Here is a 23,316-nt window from a genome sequence, read left to right on the forward strand (position 1 = left end):
ATAAACCTATCCCGGCTGGTAGAACAAATGAAAAGGGACTTTAAGAGATGGGACATGCTTCCACTACCACTGGCGGGGAGGGTACAGACCGTGAAAATGACGGTCCTCCCCAGATTTCTGTTTGTCTTTCGGTGCCTCCTCATCTTCATCCCAAAGGCCTTTTTCAAGCGGGTGAATAAGGTTATTTTGGGCTTTGTGTGGACGATTAAAACCCCACGAGTGAAGAAAGTGTTGCTGGAGCGCAGTCGGGGGAGGGTGGGTTGGCGCTGCCGAACTTCTGCAATTACAACTGGGCGACTAATATAGCCATGATTAGGAAGTGGATAGTGGGAGGGGGGGGGCAGTGTGGGAGCGGGTGGAGGCGGCATCATGTAAAGACACAAGTTTGGGAGCACTGATAACGGCACCTCTTCCGTTCTTGCCGGCCCGATACTCCACAAGTTCGGTGGTGGTGGGCAATGCAGGAGATAGAGTGGAGGGAGCATCGGTTTGGACCCCGATTTATAACAACAGTAGTGGACTCGCAAACATTAAGGGAATTTAAATGGTCATTGGATAGACATATGGACGATAAGGGAATAGTGTAGATGGGCTTTAGAGTGGTTTCACAGGGCGGCGCAACATCGAGGGCCAAAGGGCCTGTACTGCGCTGTAATGTTCTATTCTATTCTATTCTATTCTATTCACAGCGAGGACTGATCCAACAGACTCATTTTGCACAGTCTTTGATTTAGTGGCGTAAGTGTCCATCAAATTAAATCAAAAGTACTAAGAACAAGTCTGGAGTAAAGTACACATAACTGAAAGTACACAAAGATCTTCAAAATTCCCAAAGCTCTTATTTACAGATGAATAAACAATTACCACATGCTATTTCCTGACTTATAATGACATTTGTACTAGCAGTGCAAGCAACTCTCAAGTCCGCACTTCCACCTAGTTTCTCCAAAATGCAGAATTCAATTGGACATTTCAATCCAGCTAATCCAGATGTTCCTCTCACCTTTGAACCACTTGACCCTTGCCTCTGGAACACCAGTGGTTCTGCATTCCAGAACTGAAGTGTCACCGAGACCAATGAGGATTTCCTTTTGGACAACAGTGACCTTTGGAGCCTCTGAGGAGAAAAGAAAATTATAAATTACAACATCTGCATGAACATCTATCAGAATATACAATGAAAATCATGCCTGTTTTGACCCAAAACAAATAGTTTATACTGCGTAAATCTGGACTCACTCTTGTATAAACCTGCACAAGGACAAGACCGCTGAATAATGCAGTTGCCATTACTGCCTTCTGGCATTCCAGATTATTTGAATCTCAGTTTAAGTATTCACATTGATTTAGTCATTTTTAAACTAAAACTACATAAACCAACTTTGAATCTGAAATGAAAAATTAAAATCAAGAATTGAATTTTCCTCATTATAGGGTTGAATACTTTTGCTGACATTTTTTGACATCTTGAATCCAAAACTAAAACATGACATCAAACATGGAATTGTTGCAAATTTTGTTCGCCTAATAAATCTATGAATACTGGAAGCCAGGAATGCTCAACAAACCTCTGGCCTGTCTGAATCTTTACAGAATGGGCAGGGAGGTGTTAGGCGACATGCCTGCCCTTGGACCTATTGAGGCCCTTAAACGGAATGTGTTATTAACACGTGATATCTCATCTTTACGCCCCTAATAGCACCTTCTTTGGTCTTTAATACTACTATTGGCAATCCCATCTCTCCAGAGCTGTCATCTATTCCTGACCTTCTGTTTTGCTCCACCTGCTCTAATCCCTCTTCAACAGGAGAAAATGTATCACCATTTCTACCTTGCCTGCTCTGAAGCAGTCTAACGGACTTGAAACATTGGGCCGTAACCAATTATCTTTGTGAATTTCTTTTCGTGCCAGACTCCCCTGACCTTCCGAATCGGGTTGGGTGAAATGTGCACCCAGCATCAAAGCTCAGATTCACTGGATTGAAGCACACACTTTATTTAGGACACTCATTGCCGTAATCCAGCCAAGTTAAAGGTCTCATTGAAATGGACAGGCAAGGGAGGAGGTAAGCACATAGGATTTAGAGGAATGGAGAGGATCAGAGGTTGGGAGAGGTTTGCAGGAGAGGGTGAGAAATCAAAGATCAGAGGGGATGGTCGCGAGTTAGGGCTTGAACCTCCGGTGGAGAGGAGAGGGTTGTATCTCAGCCGGTGGCAAGTGGGTCAGGTCAGGTGGTGGAGGTATGAAGGAGAGCGCATCAGGTCAGGCGTGAGGAGTGATCAGGTGTGGTCAGGTAGAGAGGGTGTCGGGCCTGTGAGGGGGGGGGGGGGTTGAGTCAGGTCAGGAGGGGATCGGATTGGGACCTGGAGGGGCTATTCCTGTGTGGGTGAAAAAAATGATAGACTGGATAGTCAGGGTTGGGAGCTTCTAGGCTATGGGTCCTGTTTGGGGGCTAGTTCTAGATCTCTACAATAGTTACCCAGAAGTTAGAAGAGGTTTTAATCCTTCTCACCTTTTTTGGATAACTATTTGTGTAACACAGGTGAAGCCATTGAAAGTTTGCGATGTAAATCGCATTTTCAGATGGTTGCCAGCACAGGGCATTTGTCCAGAGGAAGTTAGCCCTGCTGGGCAATTTCCATGCAAACCCTTACTTGCAAAGAGCCAAGAGGGGTTACCCAGTGCAGCCGAGAGGTACCTTCCCAATCGGATGCTGGGGAGCTCGGAAGTTACAGCCCGATGATTCTGTTTCTCTCTCCACAGTTGCTGCCAGATCTGTTGAGATTTTCCAGCATTTTCAGTTTATATTCCAGCATCTGCAATATTTTGCTTTGATGTTGTTTGGGCACACTGAGTAATTTCTCTCAGAAGAGGAAATAGTTCAGATGTCTGCAAAGTCAAGCATAACTTTCCAGTGTGACCTTTACAACAACATTGGCCTGGAATTTCCTGGAATGATATGAAGTGTAACTTATGCCGTTAATTGAACAGTTGCACACTCTGTTCATCTGGCATTATATTTATGTGGCGATTTACCAATCTGGCTCTGGCACAATGAGTTCAATAGTTTAATAATGAATTTAAGGTCTTGTTTCTGGTGCAGCCAATGGCATATCCAGCATATCAGCAGCATGGCAGCTGAGAACAGAGGCCATAAACTCAGACTAAGGCTTGGCACTCAGGTAAATTAACTGCAACATCTGGAATCAACTTAAGTTAACTATTAAAAAATGTTAAAATGCTGCGGACAGTATTTTCCAGCCTCTGCATAACATCCTTTCTATGGGAATGTCAGGAAAAAGGATGAGAAGAAATGGTCACAGAATTTTGGGACGGAAGACCTGAATTGATTATTGGATGAGGCTTACATCGGCAAGACAGCTGCTGGTCACTGGAGACTCCGAGGGTGAATTGCTCCTCTCAATGTGAGCCAGGAGGCATGGGGCAGAATTTTACATTCCCCTGCTGGTGGGTTTGTAGGCAGGCAAAATTCTTTGGATGGCCTTACCATCGTCTGGCCTGGCTTCAGGACGATTTTATAGTGGTATGGGCGAGCCTTAGGCTGCCACAGCCACTCCCCCCCCCCCCCCCCCCCCCCCAACCCCACCCTCACACCCACCTCCATCCACCCCAATTAAGGCCCTTAGGTGACCAGTTAATGACCACTAAGGGCCATTTCCCATCCAGTCTCCTGCACTCCTAGGACTTAAACTCTAGGGACTGTCTGTACTTCCAGTTAAATGACCGCGGTGAAGCCAGTGTCAGCAGCAATGCATTCACTACCAAGACTCTTGCCTAAGCAGAGAGAGGTTTGCTCTCAGCTCCCTTTATTGCAGTCAATCACAATCACCAATCTGTTGGATTAACATCGTAGGCACTTGGACTAAAAAATAATAGCTAGTATTGATGTAATTTACGAGTCCGTTTCCTCCTCATCTCTTTACACTGTTACACGGAGAAGCAGAAGGATTTTTGCACTAACCTAGGTAGGTGAGAATGGATGCTTCTCGGTCTGTCCCTGCAGAGTTACTGGCCAGGCAAGTATAAACTCCAGAATCCTTCTGGGAAGCATGTCTAATGATTAGACTTCCACCTTTACTCAGCATATGCCTTCAAAACACAAAGCACAGTGAGAGACACCTTAGACATATATTTGTTAGAATAGGTGGTGTTATTAATGTTGAAAGTTGAAAACTTAAAATATAGACCGACTACAGATGACAAATAATACTTCCATAAACCAGTGAACAGACTATTATATCCTCTTTAAATTCTCTATCACCTTCTGAAGGTGTTGATACAAACTGTGACATGGTTTCATTGATGATGTTGGTTCAATGGTCATTATTTATTTGTTGTCCTGGATATCGAACATGAAAGGCGAATTCACCTTGGCAATAGGGTCTGTATGTATCATTACAGCTGACTTTGATTCTGTTGTGACCCAATATTCTCATTCACATGTATACTTCCCCACATGGCAATGAACCATGAATGACACATTTCCCCCTCCAAAGATCCTGGGAGGCAGTGTTTATTTATTGAACCTTTGACTCTGCCCACCCAGAATTAGTTACCTCAGCACAGATTAAATGTTGAACTGGGGGCTTCTTTAGTCTGCATGGATTAGTATCAAATTGGGTGGAGCCTTTTACTAACCTGGGATGCAAAAAAACTCAGCGTCGTAGTGTGAATGGTTGAAACTACAGACATTCGGGAGGCCACTCCCAACAGTTTCAGACACAAACAGATCAATGTTTTCTGGTTTAAGGTTTATTCATTAATGGGGTTAAGAACAACCACTGCATCCCCAGAATTCAAACAGGAAAGCCAGCAGTTAAGAAATAGTAAAGTAAGGTAAAGTCACCATGGTCCCAGATAACCATAGACTGCTTTCCCCTTTGAGGGGAAGAGCTGACTAGTGGTGATTTCATTACTGAGGATCACCTTGCTTTAGGCAAGGGGCAAAGGTATGCGGTGGAATTCTCCCATTTCTGAGACTAAATGTTAACGCCGGCAAAGGATTTGTGGAGTTCCACGACAGCAAAACTGGCGCTGCACCTGGACCGATTCAGCTATCGTTCAGGGGCTAGCCACATGGAACACAATCGATTCTAATGCGAAACAGTGCCGGATTCACCAGTTTCACGATTGACACTCAGTAGGCTGCCAAGCTGCAGCCGTATATACACACTGCACTCCCCACACACACCATCCCAGCCAACAAAATGGCAGCGAGGAGAGTGGCCCCAAGATTCACAGACGGTGAGCGAGAGACCCTGCTGGATGCAGTAGAGGAGAGGCGGGCCACCCTGTACCCCAGCCTGGGAAGGAGGCTACCGACCACCGTACCTGACGCAGGTGGCAGAGGTAGTGAGCGCCGTCAGCAACATTGTCCGGGCCGGCCAGCAGTGCCGGAACAAATTGCATAACCTGCTCATGGTGGCCAGGGTGAGGAGGCAGCACTGTGCCCACGGCACTCACCCACGTCCCACAGACCTGTAACCCGACCGACCCCCAGTCAAAACCCAGAGAGCGGCCGAACCCCCACACTGCGCCACATGCCAGCACCCATATAGGCCGCCATGGCCAGGTGTCCTGGCCACTGATGCCACCAGCTACCCACTCCCTGGGTTGCATGCGTCGGACTGACTAACACTGTCATTTTCTGCCCACCCCCCACCCCTCCGCTGTCTGTACAGATCGCCCCGCACCCCCACCCCCCCCCAGGACCCCGGAGCCCGCCCGCGCCGCCGTGTCCCGCCGTCCCAAAGGTGGTTCAATCCATGCCGGCTGGCGTGGGTGGACAGCGGCGGGACATCGGCCCATCGCGGGCCGGAGAATCGCCAGGGGTTGGCCCGCCAACCGGCGGGGGCGGAAATATCCGGTGCCGGAGAATTCGGCAACCGGCGGGGGCAGGATTCACGGCAGCCCCCGGCGATTCTCCGACCAGGCGGGGGGTCGGAGAATCCCGCCCCAGGACTCGGCACTTCACCCGCCACCCACGAAGAAGGTACATACAAATTGGGAAGAAAGCTCAGGGATTGATAGAGATGCGGAAATGCAAGACAATTCTCAGAGTAAGGACGTCTTCACTGGTAAACAAAAAAGGCCAATAATCAAGGGTAAAGCAGCATCAAGATCATCAAGCACTCAGCAGGATCCAACAATCGAAGCACAAGACACCATTACTCCACGAAGCTCTGGCAAAGAGTCACCCTGACTCGAAGCCTAGGCTCTGTTCTCTCTCCACAGATGCCATCAGATCTCCTGAGATTTTCAAGCACTTTGTTTGTGATTACTTCCACCATTCTGTCTCACCAGAGCCAAGCAGTGAACAACCTAGGCTCCGGCCCATTTTGGGAGGGGTGGGGGTGACCGGCTCAGTCTCCTCCAACCCCTCATGACTGACATCTGGAACAGGTCAGAACAAAGCCAGCGGATGGAAGGCCACACCAACCCCAGGTCTAGAAGACAGGATTAAGTGTGCTTGATCAAATTTAAGTTGCCCAGTTTTGAGATCAGGATTCCCGAAACATCGCACCCAATTCTCGAACTCAACTGGGAACTTCTCCAGTGCCTCGCCTCGGAAAGCAGACTCAGCAACACTCCTCTCCAGTTCTCCTCCGCTCTCTTCCAACTCCATCAGGTTGGATGACAGGCCATGCAGCAGGAACTCAACTGTACAGAGACGGTGTTCTTTCTATTGCAAGAACCTTCTAATGTGCCCCCATTACCTCCACATAAACACCTTTCAACTCTTGGAATTGGGCCTTGACGCACCTCAGAGCCGGGATTTCAAGCCAGAACAGTCTCCTTGTTGACAGCCAGAATCCGTCAATGCACACTGCACCGTCAAGGAGGGAGCCCGCTCAAAAGCAACTGCGTCATCAATGGTAGGGCCCAACCCCGACTCCTTCCAGCCATCACGAACACGCAAGGATTTAAACATTCTAACTCGGCTCTGTCTTGCAAAAACACAAACTAGCAATTCTCCAATGTGAACCAAGAAAAGACAAAAAAGAAATGTGCACACCGGATGAAAGTTGAGCTCGCGTAAACGCAGCCGCTCCCGCGCTCACGTCATGTGATCCCCACCTCAAGCCCTGGCGTAACGTTTGATACACCACAAATATCAAACGCCATTGTGTTATTTATCTCTGCATTGCAACCCACCATTGGGAAACCAAAATATAGTATTCTGCTTAATTAATCACTCCACATGCAACATTTCCTCCTCTCGTGAGCTCCATAATATTTCCTCTGTGGTCTAACATACGATTAGTTTGATGAACAGACAGACAACAGCAGTAGAGGTGCATGTATTAACTGAGTTATGAAGCTTGGGTTATTTCATTTTTGAACTGGCTTCTTTCAAATATTCTTGTCATAATATCCACTAATGTGTATAATAAGATGCAGACAGGCAGTGATTGACACACAGGATGACCAGTAAGCACACAGCACAGTGCAGCCAATCACCATACAGGACACTACCACTATAAAGCCAGAGGGCACTAGGTTTCCCGCTCTCTCTGGACCCAGCCACTGAGACAGTCAGAGTCCACGAGCTAGCACAGTGCAAACACCACGTGGTAGCTAGTGAGTCTCGTCAGGCTACTACAAGGTCTCCAGTCAGTTCAGTATAGTGTCGACCCACAGCTGAACATGTATATCAGTTCTATCGTTGAATAAAACTGTGTTGGATCTTCTCCAGTGTTAGATGTCTGTTTCTCGCTTCCCTGCATCAAGTGCAGTCCACATCGAACCTACCTGCCTAACACATCAATTCTCAATGGCGATAAATTTCAGTGTGTTGTTGATTATAATTCTGCACACTGTATTGGTCTCCTGAGCCAACAGGAGCACAAAGCAAAATACTTTTAAGGTTGAGAACCAAATTGCACATTCATCGTGCAAAACAAGTGGTATTGCAATCCCTGACCTCTACCACTAGATGCTGCTAGGCCACAGAGCTAGCACAACATCATTCTCCGGTCAGGGACATTAGGGTTTCAGGAGTGTTAAGCTACAGTTTCCTCTCATCTTGCCAAAATACATTCAGTAACAACTGTTTCTGTTTCTATTTTTTGTCCTCTTTGTCTCCAGCTACAGTACAGTTCCATCGATGCAAGTTGACCTGAAGCTCTCCCATGGGTCCATTCTTCACAACTAATCTTAGATACCGAGTGTTGGCTGCCTTTCCAATATTGGAGCTGAACCTGATGCTGTTTTCTTCCCAACATCTCCCAGATTTTCCAGCAATGGTTTCTGGATTCAATCAGGTCTGTAAATGTTGATGGATTATTATTTCCTTCCTCAAGTCCAACAACCACCAGTTGTAACACAGTAAAGTTGAAACTGCAGGTGTTGAATTTGGGAGTCTTTGGTCTTTATGGCTTATTTCCATTCAGGCCATCTAACTTACCAATAAGGCCATGGGGAGAGATAACAAGTTATTTATAGAAGTGTGACTTCAGTTCAGAACATTAAGATATTAAGTTCACAAGGTAAATTTTCAATGAAAATAATTTGCCAACACATACACCTATCATTTGAGATTGTATTCATCCCATCTGAGCTGAGTGGAGCTGTCAGGAAGCAGAGGTAGTTTCCAGTGTTGCCTCACAGCGCCGAGGATCTGGGTTCGATCCCGGCCCACTGTCCGTGTGGAGTTTGCACATTCTCCCGTGTCTGCATGGGTCTCACCCCAACAACCCAAAGATGTGCAGGGTAGGTGAATTGGCCACTCTAAATTGCCCCTTAATTGAAAAAAAAAAAAGAACTGGGCACTTACAAAAAGGAAGCAGAGGGAGTTTTAAGTGCTCAATGGTTGTATTATTGGATATTATAAATAACGTATAGATTTGTGTTTAAATTAGTGTTACTGCGTGAATAAGGCTGAAACTCTAGTTGGATTAATATTAAACAAAGGTGTTAGCACGAATGGGGGTTTTTGTTTTCATTTTAAAATGTGTCGCTGTTGGGCTTAGAGTGTTTATGGTATGGAAGATGAATAAGTGCTTGGAGTAAGAATGAGCTGCTGCTTAGCAACCATGGGCCACTTAAGTTAGTGATACCCTATAAGTTTAACTTAACTGAACCCAGTCGCAGCAAGAGAGGGGGCAGGTGTCTCATCTCTGCGAGAAGCAGAACAACGGGGTAATGGGCAAGAAAGCAAGTTCCAGAGAAACTAAAGGACAGTTTGTTCTATAAGCCTGGGGATGAAAAGAGAAGTTCCAGGAAGTTTGTAGTCAAAGGAACAAGAGGAACTGAAATTAGAACAGGGTACTGTTCATTGAAGTTAAAGTCAGAGCTGAAAAGGGCAGACCTGGTGAAGTAACCTTATGAAAAGCAGAGATATCTGAAGCACTTCTAAGCCTGTGAAGTAAAAGTTGAAGCTATTGGTGGTCGGATCCCGGAGAGATTGTGTGAAAAACTTGAATGCTTGTGGCTATTTAAGACAAAGGAATGCTGAAAGAAGAGTTAGAAATCCTGGAGGTGGATCCTCGCTGAAAACAACGGAGGGAAAGCATTTTTTGGAAGAAGGTTCTAAAGCATATTGTTTGAGAGTGCAATTTAGAAACCCTCTTCTGCCGGGAATTGGAGGAGCAATCCACAGAAGTCCGATTGGGTGACATGTACCACTTGGTTTCAGAGTGTGGTATTGTCTGACCACACTTGGGCTACAGGAAATGTGTGTTTGTAGCATAAGATACATTTTATGACCGATGTTATGCTTAAAATCTGTGCACATTTGTAAAGATAAGTGGGAGTGAAGGAGTATTGCATTATAGTCAACCTTTTCAAGTTTAATAAATGTTTTTTTTCTGTTGGTAAAATTGGCAGTTCTGTGATTCTGTTCATCTATGTTTTCGAAAAAAACTAAACAAGGTCTTTTGAGCCAGGGTTCCATTCTGGGACCTTCCCATCCAGTAGTAACATCAAATGTGATTGCAACAGAGCAGATGCACTGATGTAACATCAGTTGTGGAGATCTTCTCAGAAGATGTTTGCTTCTCGGCAGTGTGATAAGAAACCTATGATGTGGAGATGCCAGCATTGGATTAGGGTGAGCACAGGAAGAAGTCTTACAACACCAGGTTAATATCCAACAGGTTTGTTTCAAATCACTAGCTTTCGGAGCACTGCTCCTTCCTCAGTACAATGAAGAGGTAGGTCAAAGATCGTCTTGCATCTTTGACTTTGTCTATATATATATATATATATATGTTTCTGGAACCTCCTGATGTGTTGGGTGCTTTGGATCCGTGGAACACATACTGGCTACCAACACTTAAAATAGAACAACACTATTTTATTAAGCTAGAAACTGTTGAACATACTTTCACTGTGGGTTAACACGATGTTAGATTAAACTAAAGACTATGCCTATCCTAACCAGTCTATGCACTCAGCACATGGTGAAGATCTGTGCTGTAAGCTCTGTCCTTCTGAGAGGCTGCATCCCGAATGAGCGGGAAAACTGATGCCCTCTGTCTTTATAGTGAGTGTGCTCTAACTGGTGATTGGCTGCGGTGTTGTGTGTGTTGATTGCTCTTGCTGTGTGTCCATCAGTGTGTGTGTCTGCACCATGATATACTGGTGTATATTATGTCATCCTCCCCTTTTATAAAAAAATGTATGTGTGTAGCAATAAATAATGTGTGGTGATAATGTTCCTAACTAGGTGTGGGGTGCGAAGATATATTTACAGGACTATGTACATGAGAACCAAGCTATTTACATGGGAAGGTGCCTGATGCAGAGTAACGAGATCAACACTGTATACAAATCAGGGAAACGTTCAAACAAAGCAACGAAACAATTCAGAGAATCCATAAATTCGAAAAGTTCATAAATTTAGTCTCTGGGGTGGGCGCCGAATTCTGGTTGACGGCCTCAAGGGTGGGTCGAGAGCCGCCGGTTCAGGAGCGGGCTGGACTGCGTCAAAGTAAGGGGGAGGCAGAGTGACAGGGAGCTCTGCATAGTCCGTGGCAGGGTCAGCAGGAGGGCGAGGTGACACTGGAGGATCACGTGGCGAGCGTGGAACAAGACGAAGGGCGCGTCGATTGCGGCGCAGAATAGAGCAATCCGGTAGATGAACCAGGAACGACCAGAGGGCCACCTGCCGAAGGACAACAGCGGTTGCAGACCAGCCACCATCCGGAAGATGGACACGGACATTGTCATCTGGAGCCAGAGCAGGGAAATCATCTGCACGGGAGTCATGAGTCGCCTTATGCTGTGCATGAGACAGCAGCATCCGGCGAAGGACCAGAACATGGTCGAGGTCTGGGACATGGATGGACGGCACCGTCGTCCTCAGGGTGTGACTCATGAGTAATAGGGCTGGCGACAGGCCAGTGGACAGTGGGGCGGAGCGATAGGCCAGCAAGGCAAGGTTGAAATCAGACCCAGCATCGGCAGCCTTGCATAGGAGCCGTTTGATGATATATACTCCCTTCTCTGCTTTGCCGTTGAATTGGAGGTACAGGGGACTGGACGTCACATGGGCAAAATTGTACCCCCTGGCAAAGTTGGACCATTCTTGGCTGGCGAAGCAGGGGCCATTGTCCGACATGACTGTGAGCGGGATGCCGTGTCGAGCAAAGGTTTCTTTACATGCACGAATGACTGCAGACGAGGTGAGGTCGTGCAACCGTATCACTTCCGGGTAATTCGAAAAGTAGTCCATGATCAGGACATAGTCTCTACCCAGTGCAAGGAACAGGTCGATGCCCACCTTGGTCCATGGTGACGTGACCAACTCATGGGGCTGCAGGGTCTCACGTGGTTGGGCCGGCTGGAAGCGCTGACAAGTGGGGCAGTTGAGCACTGTGTTGGCTATGTCCTCATTAATGCCGGGCCAGTACATTGCCTGTCAGGCACATCGGCGGCACTTTTCCACACCAAGGTGGCCCTCGTGTAGTTGTTCCAGGACAGGCTGGCGCATGCTATGCGGGATGACAATGCGGTCCAGTTTTAGAAGAACGCCGTTTACTACTGGCAGATCATCTCTGACATTATAGAATTGAGGGCATTGGCCCTTGAGCCACCCGTCTGTTAGGTGGCGCATGACACGCTGTAGCGAGGGGTCAGCCGCCGTCTCGCAGCGAATTTGGATGAGGCGTTCATCCGAGGCAGGTAGATTGGAGGCCACGAATGCCACATGGGCGTCAACCTGGCAGACAAATCCCGCTGGGTCACATGGAGTGTTGACTGCCCTGGAGAGAGCGTCAGCTATGATGAGGTCCTTGCCTGGGGTGTATACCAGCTGGAAGTCGTATCGCCGGAGCTTGAGAAGAATACGCTGGAGGCGAGGTGTCATGTCGTTCATGTCGTTCTGTATTATATTGACCAGCGGGCGATGGTCGGTCTCGACGGTGAATTGAGGAAGTCCGTAGACATAATCATGAAACTTAACAACATCGGTCAGAAGGCCCAGGCACTCCTTTTCTATCTGCGCGTAGCGTTGCTCCGTGGGGGTCATCGCACGTGACGCATATGCAACGGGAGCCCATGATGAGGCCTCATCACGTTGAAGGAGCACTGCCCCAATGCCGGATTGACTGGCATTGGTCGAAATTTTGGTCGCCTTTGCTGGATCAAAGAAGGCTAAGACCGGGGCCGTGGTCAGTTTTGCCTCGAGTTCCCTCCATTCGCGCTCGTGGGCAGGGAGCCATTGGAAGTCTATCGTCTTCCTGACCAGGTTCCTGAGAGCCGTGGTATGAGAGGCGAGGTTTGGATGAATTTCCCGAAAAAATTGACCATGCCCAGAAATCGGAGGACCGCCTTCTTGTCCTCTGGTGTTTTCATAGCTGTGATGGCAGCTATCTTGTCCGAATCCGGCTGCACATCCAATTGGGAGATGTGGTCCCCTGTTCTGTCTGACCAAAAGAGCATTTGGCCCTGTTGAGGCGGAGGCAATGCTCATGTATACGTCTGAATACGCGCTGGAGGCAACTAACATGCTCCTGCGGGGTGGTGGACCAAATGATTATGTAATCGACATAGACACGAACACCTTCAATACCTTCCATCATTTGTTCCATAATCCTATGGAACACTTCTGATGCAGAGATGATTCCAAACGGCATCCTGTTGGAACAATATCTGCCAAAGGGGGTGTTAAACATGCAGAGTTTCCTGCTGGATTTATCGAGCTGGATTTGCCAGAATCCTTTTGAGGCGTCGAGTTTGGTAAAGAGCTTGGCGCGAGCCATCTCACATGTGAGCTCTTCGCGCTTGGGAGTTGGATAGTGCTCTCTCATAATATTGCGATTTAGATCCTTGGGATCAATGCAAATTCTCAATTCGCCGGAAGGCTTTTTTACACATACCATGGAACTGACCCAGTCGGTCGGTTCCGTGACTTTGGAAATCACTCCTTGGTTCTGGAGGTCCTGCAGCTGCTGCTTGAGGCAGTCCTTAAGGGGTGCTGGGTCTCTGCGAGGTGCGTGCACCACAGGCGTGGAATTCGGTTTTAATAAAATCTTGTAGGTGTACGGGAGCGTGCCCATGCCCTCGAAGACGTTGTGGTACTGGTCGATAATGGCGTCGAACTGCGCCCTGAAGTCAAGTGTCCTGAAAGGCAGACGCGTCAGCAGGAGAGAGAGAGTGAACTCTCTGAACTAGGTTCAACAGCTTGCATGCCTGCGCATCAAGCAGGAGGCTTTCGAGAATCCCATGATTTCAAAGGGAAGGATGGCTTTGCGTGACCTGTGCATCACTTCAAGTTGGCATGAGCCACTGGCAGCAATGGCATTGCCATTGTAATGTAATAGCTGGCAGGCTGATGGCAGGATGGCTGGTTTGACACGAAGGCTTTGGAAGTCAGACCGCGCAATGAGATTGGCGGAGGCACCGGTGTCCAGGCGGAATCGTATTTGGGACCGGTTGACCGTGAGGGTGGCACACCACTCATCATCCGGATCAATGCTGTATACCGATAGAGGCTGGATTCTTTGCTCCGGGGGCACCCTTTTTTTGTAATGATACCGACTGGAAAAGGCGCCTTCAGGTCCTTGGTGTCAATATCAGGTAGCAGGTCCGAATCGGGCTCGGTGACCGTGGGTTGAATGGCCCGGGCATTCCTGCGAGGCTGGCTGAAGCGACGAGAGTTGGCAGGCTGAGCTGATCTGCATAAAGCAGCATAGTGGCCAAGTTTTGCCACATCGTAGGCATCATCGGGATTTGGCAGGACATTGCCGCTTTAAGTGGGCGGAGCCACAGTTGCCACACATTGTAGTGTCAGTACGTTCGCTGCGCCACTGCCCATGCGCGGTGCGGTCGTACGTGGTGCGCGCCTGCGCAGTACGTTCGGCGACGTCGCTGTCCCCTCGTTCGGTGCGCACAAGCGCAGGAGTCCGCAAAAAGCAAGCGGAATGGCTGCCCTCATCCAGGCTGAGGCCCTGGAGTTGCTCGATAGCTTGGACCCGTTCTGCCTCGTGGGAACGTTGCCACACCATTTCAGCCGCTCGGATGTGGGAATACCGACTAGTGGCGTGTTCATGTAACACGCAGGTCTCGATGGCAATCGCTAGAGTGAGCTGCTTTACCTGGAGGAGCTGCTGGCATAGGGGGTCCGACTGAACACTGATAACGATCTGGTCGCGTACCATGGAGTTGGAGGTGGACTCGTAATTACAAGACTGCGCAAGGATGCGGAGGTGGGTGAGAAAGGACTGGAAAGGTTCATCCTTACCCTGCAAACGCTGTTGGATTACATAGCGCTCGAAACTTTCATTCACCTCGATGTCGCAGTGACTGTCAAACTTAAGGAGGACTGTCTTGAATTTTGATTTATCTTCACCATCAACAAAGGTGAGAGAATTGAAAATGTGAATGGCATGGTCCCCGGCCGTGGATAGGAAGAGAGCGATCTTCCTGGTGTCTGAGGCAGCTTTCCGGTCTGTGGCTTCAAGGTAGAGCTGGAAGCGTTGTTTGAATATCTTCCAGTTGGCCCCGAGGTTACCGGTGATGCGGAGCGGCGGCGGTGGGCGGACGCTGTCCATTTTGCAGGATGACTGTATGCTGGTGGAAGGCAGATCACTTGCAGGTAGGTCTAAGAAGTTCTAACATCCCTCAACTCCTGGTACCATGATGTGTTGGGTGCTTTGGATCTTTGGAGCACATACAGGCTACCAACACTTAAAATAGAACAACACTATTTTATTAAGCTAGAAACTGTTCAACATACTTTCACTGTTGATGTTAGATTAAACTAAAGGCTATGCCTATCCTAACCAGTCTATGCACTCAGCACATGGTGAAAATCTGTGCTGGAAGCTCTGTCCTTCTGAGAGGCTGCATCCCGAATGAGCGGGAAAACTGATGCCCACTGTCTTTATAGTGAGTGTGCTCGAACTGGTGATTGGCTGTGGTGTTGATTGGTCTTGCTGTGTGTCCATCAGTTTGTGTGTCTGCACCATGATATACTGGTGTATATTATGACACCTACCTCTTCATTCACCCGAGGAAGGAGCAGTGCTCCGAAAGCTAGTGATTTGAAACAAACCTGTTGGACGTTAATAACCCGGTGTTGTATGACTTCTTACAATAAGAAACCTAGGTAGAGATGTCACCACAGACTACCCACTCCAAAGTTTGACAGCTGAGATGAATGAATCAAGTGACATGCCTATGTGAACATACAAAAGCTAATTCGGTAAAATATGTGATTTATTTCAGGATAGATACTTAAACATTTTGTGAACAAGTGACGTGTGAAGCTGGAGACAACTATAACCAGATCTCCATGGTGGACCAGCAAATTTCTATTGGGGTACCAAATGCCAAACCACAGATTTACCGTGGCTTAGCTAAATGCATGCTCCAACAATCCTAGTTAATAAGCAAGTCTCACTTATATCAAAGTTCTCTTTCAGGTGTACTCTTATCAGAAACAAATAAAACCTATAACCTTCACTTTTCTCATGGTTTGTCCACTTTCACTGGCTCCACTCCCAGCTATCTCATCAAATGGCCATCTTTCGTGGCAGTTTAGGCAGCGATGGCCAGCAATCTATTTGGTGAGGAGGTATATGACATCCAGTCCTGGACTTACCATCACCTGATATCCGTACTTTCACTTCCCAGCAAGGACCATAAGAAATAAAAAAAACCCAAGCAAAATATTCTCTCTTTAACATCTCAATCTCACTATCCTTTGTATCTGGTGGAGCTCTACACCAAGCAACACATTCACCAGCTGATTAACATCTTGAATTGCTTTATGGATTATTTAAATAACTGATGGGAGGCACAATGAAAAATTCGATTATTGAAAGTGTAACTTAGTGACAGTCTGTACCTGCTTGCTCCCATTATGAACATATCATTGTGAGTCCAGACTACCTGTGGTTGGGGGTAGCCTGTCACAGAGCAGCTGATTCGCACTTCTTTCCTTTCAGTGAACGTCTGGTTCCTGGGGTACACGGTAACTCTTGGAGGTTCTGATTTAAAGCACAAGATTATCAGTTACTTACAGTAAAATAAATTCACAAATCATGCAGAAATAGAAGGTTCAGACAAGTTAGACCAGTCCACAGAAAAACATGCAAACATTATAAATCTGAACACCAGTTTGCCGAAAAAACCAGGTGGTTTTATTTCACGGTATTTACCTTCTCTGGATTACTAATCCAGCACTTAACCACTATACCCTCATATCCTGCTATACAACCACTGTACCCTCATATCCTGCTATACAGTGTCAGGTTTCAAATTCAGCTACTCAAAAAATATTCCAACTTGGTCCAGTAGTTCCAGGACCTTTGTTCGTCTATATTTTTGATTAGGAATAAGCTAAGAATACATTCAAAAAGACTCCAACTCCCCAGATAAGAGATTCACTCCTGGTCAATGCAATGCTGGGGACAGGGGCTAAAAAATATGGTCAACAGCCAGTGTGCCAGTTTCCTGGCTCCTCCCAGCCCCTGGGCTATTTTCCTGTAGGCAAGATAGTGGAGTTGGAGGTGCGCAGCAGGATTACCAGTCCGAAATAGTGGGTTGCCAACTGAACTAATTCAAGGTCTACTGAGTCTATTGTCAGAGGCCAACTGGTTATTTTCAAAGGCTCCACAGGCTGCAAGGGAAAGGAGAGCTACCTGCAAGTGATTTCCCAGCAGTAGTCCTGGAGCCAGCATGAAGGCTTCCTCCACCTACCTGGGCAGAGCAGCAACTGCAGGTTGCTCTGTGCAAGGGTTCCCCCCTCTCTCCCACCTCCCAAGTGATTGCTTCAGGCTGAAAATGCAGAACATTCCAAGAGTAGAAGGTGGTCACAGGGACCATGCAGGCATACTGGCAATTCATTATGAGCTGATCCACAAGCCCTCATTCCAGGAGAGACCCTCCCCTCGTTACCACAAACCAACTGGAAAGAGAGAGAGAGAGGGGGGGGTTGGGGAATGCCGAGTGAGGTCAAGAAGTTGGTGTGTTTTAACTACCAAAAGAACATGTCTGGGCCAATTTCTGGACTGGGGAGTCACAGAGCACAGCAGACCAGACAGCTGTGAATCCTTGGAGAGGCACTGAGTGTGAATGAAGTTAATTGAATCCCTAAGAGTTACTGGAATTTTGTATCTGTATGAAGAGTTCCGACATTTCCAAAAGGGTGAGACGAGTGAACCTAGAGAGATACATGGGCCTACATGCTCCTCAACAATGAGCTGGTGGTATTAAACGTAAAGCAACCCCAGTGGTCTCAGAGAAGCCTCCGAGGTCAGGGAGATGGAAAATCTGCAAGAGGAAGTGGCTGGCATTTTCCCCGACTGTTTGGTCACCCAATCGGTGGCCAGCTAAGCTCCATCAGAAGAAACTGAAAGGGCTGAAAGAAGCCAGCCGGGATTTGCAGGAATACAAGGAACCCAGAATGGTTCAGAGGTCTTAAAGAGGGCAGAAGAGCCAGTAAGAGGCACAGTGGTTAGCACTGCTGCCTCACAGCTCCAGGAACCCAGGTTCAATTCTGGCCATGGGTGACTGTCTGTGTGGAGTTAGCACTTTTTCCCCGTGTCTGTGTGAGTTTCCTCCGGGTGCTCTGTTTTCCTCCCGCAGACCAAAGATGTGCAGGTTAGGTGGATTGGCCATGCTAAATTTCCCTTAGTGTCCAAAAGGTTAGATGGAGTTACTGGGATAGGGTGGAGGCATGGGCTTCGAGTGGAGGATGCTCTTTCCAAAGGCTGGTACAGACTCGATGGGCCAAACGGCCTCCTTCTCCACTGTAAATTCTATGAAATTCTCTGAAAGTAGCTGGACAAGAACTACTTGCAACCAAAAAATTCAAGGAACATGCAGCCAAAGTCTGCAGCGAAGCAGAGAGCTGGAGTGTGTTCAGGAGCCCCAGACAAAGCAATAGAACTAGTGAGGGTTGGAGGTAAGAAACAGCTTCTGGAATTTAAAAGGGCCAAGGTTAGGTCTGTGAAGTTGTCAAAGGTCCAGCTGAGACTGGTGGAATTTAAATTAGGCAAAGTGGATGTCCTGGAAAATGAATTAGTAGATACATTTTTTCTAAAGTTAAACAAGGATCTGGTGACTTCGGAGACCAGTGAGGGGAAAATGAGAGGGGCACACAGCTAGCTGCAGAGCCACTGGAAGGTAATAGAACCAAAGACAGGCCAGCAGCAATAAAAGAGGTGCCTGAAGGACAGTAAAGGTTAAAAAGGACAGGAGTAGGCCAATGTTCTGTTTGACAGGCAGTTTCATGGCAGGTTTAAACGGGGACAAGGGAGTCACCAAGCCAAGAAGCAGACGGTGATGGAAATTCCTCATGCAGTTGAAGAGCCACAGGGGAGTACAGCAGGAGCTGAACATCCACTTGGAGGTGATAATTTTCCAAGAAGAATGGAACGAGTTAAGGGAACGCTAATTCCCAGGACAGAGGATACTAATGGCCCAGTGTTCTATTTAATCAATGGCTTCATGGCGAATTTAAATGGAAACATGGAAATTCCCAAATCGGCCAGGGCCCCACTTCATTGAAGAGCTACAAGGCACAGAAGATGAAGCTAGCCCAACCCTTGTGTGTGAAGGTATCCCGAAAGATGCAGAACAGAACAGGAATGCAAGAAGATCACATTCCAGGCAGACATTTCGCAAAGAGAGGAGTTACAGGAGTCGGTAAAGAGTTAAGCCGGATCAGACTAGGTCAGCCCATCAGCCAAACAAATTTTCATTGCAACAGCCTTTGTAGAAGACCACATGTTGTTAGCAATCTGGGAGCTAATAGCCAAGTAAAACACCCAATGCTCACTGATGGTACTTAGTCCAGCATCGCAGCAAGGTCACACACGTGGCTAACAACCAATGATGACGTTAAGATCCAGAACTTTGAGATCGTGGTACAAAAGCTAATCTTTAAGTGAATATAACCAACCACGAGGAGAACTGCAAATTCTGTACAAACACTCTGATGTCACGCAATATCACGTGACGCTTTACAAGCAGGGTTGTGTTCTCTAACACATAATCTTCCCCCTTTATTTCATGAGTACAACAATGATATAACTTTTATACAATGGATCCCATTTTCTTTATACACATTTATAACAATTCAATAAAGCAGTCTCTCAGGTGGATGCCTTTTCCTGAGACTTCCCTTCAGTCGGTGGTGCTTCCTGAGAAGTTTCTCCAGTGTCTGTCACTATAGGTATTGGAAAGTCCTCAAACAGATTCGGAACTTGTCTCTGTTCCAAAGTATCGCTGTGTAGATTTCTCTAAGCTAGAACCTCTGGAGAAGTCTTGGCGATTTCACTTTGTGAAGCTAGTAGCTGATTTGCATGAAGTTGCCAAACTCTTTATCATCTGTCTGCATAGTGTATGAAATTGCACCCGTCTTTGCCAGGATCACCACAGGTACCCATTTCTTTTTGGTGATGTAGCTTCTGGCCAGCACCTTCTCTCGCTGGCTGAAAACTCTATTTCCATAGTTTTGCTCCCTCCTAACAAATTGTGCTTATCTTTGTTTCACAGTCGCTGAAGTATCGGGGGAGTTAACAAATCCAACGGAGTTCACAGTTTCCTTTTGAACAGCAGCATTACTGGTGAACTCTTTTGTTGCTTGTGCAGTGTTCCAGTGGGACATTAAGAATTTGTTCATTCTTCTGGTCAATGTACCTTGGTCCTTTGATGCCTTCAAGGAGTGTTTCAATAATTGAACAAAACGTTTGGCCAATCCATATGTTGCAGGATGATGAGGAGCTGACTTTAATATGGTGTATAGCGTTTCCCTCTAAGTAGTCCTCAAGCTCCTTCAAAGTGAACTGAGTACCGTTGTCACTTACAATCTGCTCTGCGCTAGTGTTTCAAACCTTGCGAATATTTAATCCAGTTTTTCAATGGTCCGCTCAGTCATCGTTGACTTAATGATTGCGACTTCCAGCCATTTAGGGTGTGCATCTACAATTTCTAAAAACATGTAACCACCATAATCAATGTGTATTCTCTGCCATGGCTGTGTCAGCCATTCCCACAGACGTAATGGTTATAATGCAGTGTTCCTTAGTTTTGCACAGGATTGATATTGCCCAACTTTCTCTTCAATTTCAGCACCCGATCCTGGCCATCAAAGATAACTGTGCCAGTTTCTTCATCCTCACCACACCAGCATGTCCCTCATGTAGTTGACCAAGGACTTCACTACACAAGCACGGACGAATAATCACATGGATTCCCCATAATAAAACTTTAGGGCTTTATGTCTGGATTTTCCCATGAACGTCTGACACCGTTCCTTTTTGGACCTATTCCGTCACCTTCCCCATCCCTGGATGTTTCTCTGAACTAGAGACAAAGTCACAGATACATTATCCATGAACGAGAAATGCAGGACGTTGAAAAATTTTTCTTCAGATTCATGCTCGACTTGTAACAGCAATCTTGACAAAGCATCAGCATGCTCATGCTGCTCTGACTTACGATATTGGATACTGTATGTGTGCGTCGACAATATCAATGACCATCTTTGTAACCTACTAGCTTCCAAAGGAGGTAAACCTTTGAGGCCCAAAGATTGTCATGAAAGGTCGCTGATCAGTCAAATGAGCTAGTGGTGGAACCTGTTTACCCTGAAAATGATGCTAAAAGCCTCTTTTTCTAGCTGAGCGTAATTTGTTTCTGCACTAGTAAGAGTTTGTGAAGCAAAGGTCCTGAAGGTATTATGTGAGAGACAAATGCACCAATCCCATAGGGTGACACATCACAAGTTGCAACTTCAGTTTGGGAGGATAATGAACCAACAGCTCTGACTTCTGGAAGGCATCTTTTACCTCATTGTATGCACTTTTGCATTCTTCTGACCAGTGCCATGCCTGTTTGGCACATAGCAAAGTGTATAAAGGATTTGATCGCGTTGCTAAATTTGGCACAAATTTACTATACTAATTGATCCAGCCTAAAAACAACCTTAATTGTGTCACATTTTGAAGACGTGGTGCTTCCAAGATTGCTGACATCTTTCCACCCCTTGTGTAAGCCATCTTTATCAATGATATGATGAAGGTAATTTTGAATGACTTGAAAAAAGTCTTTTTAACCCTCAGGTTGTGTCTCTCTAAACACTTCTGAGGAGCTTCCAAATTCTTCAAGTGTTTCTGTTCACTTGATGAGCATGTCATCCAAATAGCAATGCACCCCCTCAGCCCACTTTGAATTTGATCCATGGATCTTTGAGGAAAGAAAAGCAGGAGCAGATGTTATTCCACGAGGAAGTCTTCTGTAATGAAATAGACTTGGTGTGTCACAATGGTGAGTAGCGGCGGTGATTCTGCAGCTACATTCATCTGCAGATATGCCGGTGAAAGATCAATTTTAGTGAATTTCTGCCCTCCAGAAAGTGCAGCAAACAAGTCTTCAATCAACGGCAGTGGATAATGATCTGCTCACAATACTGGGTTAATAGTGGTTCTCACTAAGCCATCATATTTCAATACAGGAACTATTGGTGTTCACTTGTAACAACTGCCTCAATGACGTCTGTTTGGACTAGTCTTTCTTGCTCTTCTTTAAATTTTGGCTTAATGGCATATGGTAGGGTTATAGCTTTCAGATATTTTGTGCTGTTTGGATTGATTTTTAAGTGCACCTCAACTCCAGTCATTTAGCCTAGTGAATCTTCGAACACCTTCTCATACTTCACCAGAAGTTGGTGTAAGTTGCTCTTTCAATCCACCAGTTGATTTACCGTTTCCCAGTTGAGTTTAATCTTCGCCAACCATGCTCTACCAAATAAAGCAGGACAAGTTCCACGGACAACACAAGGAGGCAACTTCAGCGTCTGTCCATTTGCTTCTACTTTCACCACAATGCCTCCTTTTAAATGCTACTACCTCTTCAGTGTATATCCTTAGGGTCACATTTGATGGTTTTAAAAGCAGGTGCTTCAGTTTTTGATTATAAATTGTCTCAGGTATTAACGATTCAGCTACACCCACATCCACTTCTGTTTTGAGTTCTTGACTTTTGAGTTTGGGATATATCCAAATATGTGGTTGATTGCCCCGCACCAAAAACAACCCTAGTTTCAGCCCCTGCAGCAGCTCGAGTATGATGCCTTCTGAGTGGTCTTGAACTTTGTCTACTAATTTATAGGCACGGCTAGTCTGTTTAGATGTCTTCTTTTTCTTGTATATCTTTGGTGTAGGAGACATTTTCAGAGCCCAACATACCTTGGCAATGTGGCCCTTCTTGCCAGAGTTCTTGCATGTATTTGTTTTACCCCAGAATTCCCCTGCTGTGTCCAACCTATACACATTGGTAACATGGTTGTACTCTTGCATCCTTGTGGTATCCATTTTGTGGCTCTTCGCTCCAACTCCTGTCTGTGAAGCTCTTTCGTTGCTAGCTCCATAGATGTGGCAACTTCCACAGCAAAGTTGCTACAAATTGTAAAATGCTTTCACCTGCTTCCTGGCTATGGCAGTGAAACAAACTCAATAATGGACTGAGAGAGAAATTCCCTTCTAAAATATTCATTAGTTCGGTGAAGGTCCTTTTTTCCAGGTGTTGCTGGGTCAACTAAATCTTGTAGCAGCATAAAGGTTTTATGCCTTACTCAACTGAGAAATGTTGTGATCTTTAGGTCCCCTGGTGTTTGATTTGCTATGAGGTATAATTGGAATCGTCCCTCATAGGAATTCAAAGTCTCAGTCTTGATCAAATGCATCCATGGCGCCTGATTTTCCTGCCTTTCGGATCCCAGTTCTTCGGGTTGAGTCATCAATCAACTTCCTCCCTTCTGATTCTTTCGAAGGTATAGTACAAATGATCCCCTTATTCGCAAGCAATATGAATTTTTCCCCGAGTAGGACATGTATAGA

At 46.4% G+C, this 23,316-nt stretch overlaps 1 protein-coding gene across 2 annotated transcripts in view; it reads right to left on the minus strand.

The window, feature by feature from the left end:
• hmcn1 (hemicentin 1) overlaps positions 1-23,316 on the minus strand; it is an 838,180-nt gene that overhangs the window by 513,913 nt on the left and 300,951 nt on the right. For both annotated transcript variants that reach the window (XM_072511251.1, XM_072511250.1), the window contains exons 12-14: positions 16,317-16,458; positions 3,984-4,111; positions 1,004-1,117 (exon numbers count right to left, since the gene is read on the minus strand). In XM_072511251.1, the coding sequence (XP_072367352.1) occupies positions 1,004-1,117; positions 3,984-4,111; positions 16,317-16,458 (384 nt within the window). The remainder of the gene's footprint in view (positions 1-1,003; positions 1,118-3,983; positions 4,112-16,316; positions 16,459-23,316) is intronic.

This window comes from Scyliorhinus torazame, chromosome 7, assembly GCF_047496885.1.
Source record: "Scyliorhinus torazame isolate Kashiwa2021f chromosome 7, sScyTor2.1, whole genome shotgun sequence".
Taxonomy (NCBI): domain Eukaryota; kingdom Metazoa; phylum Chordata; class Chondrichthyes; order Carcharhiniformes; family Scyliorhinidae; genus Scyliorhinus; species Scyliorhinus torazame.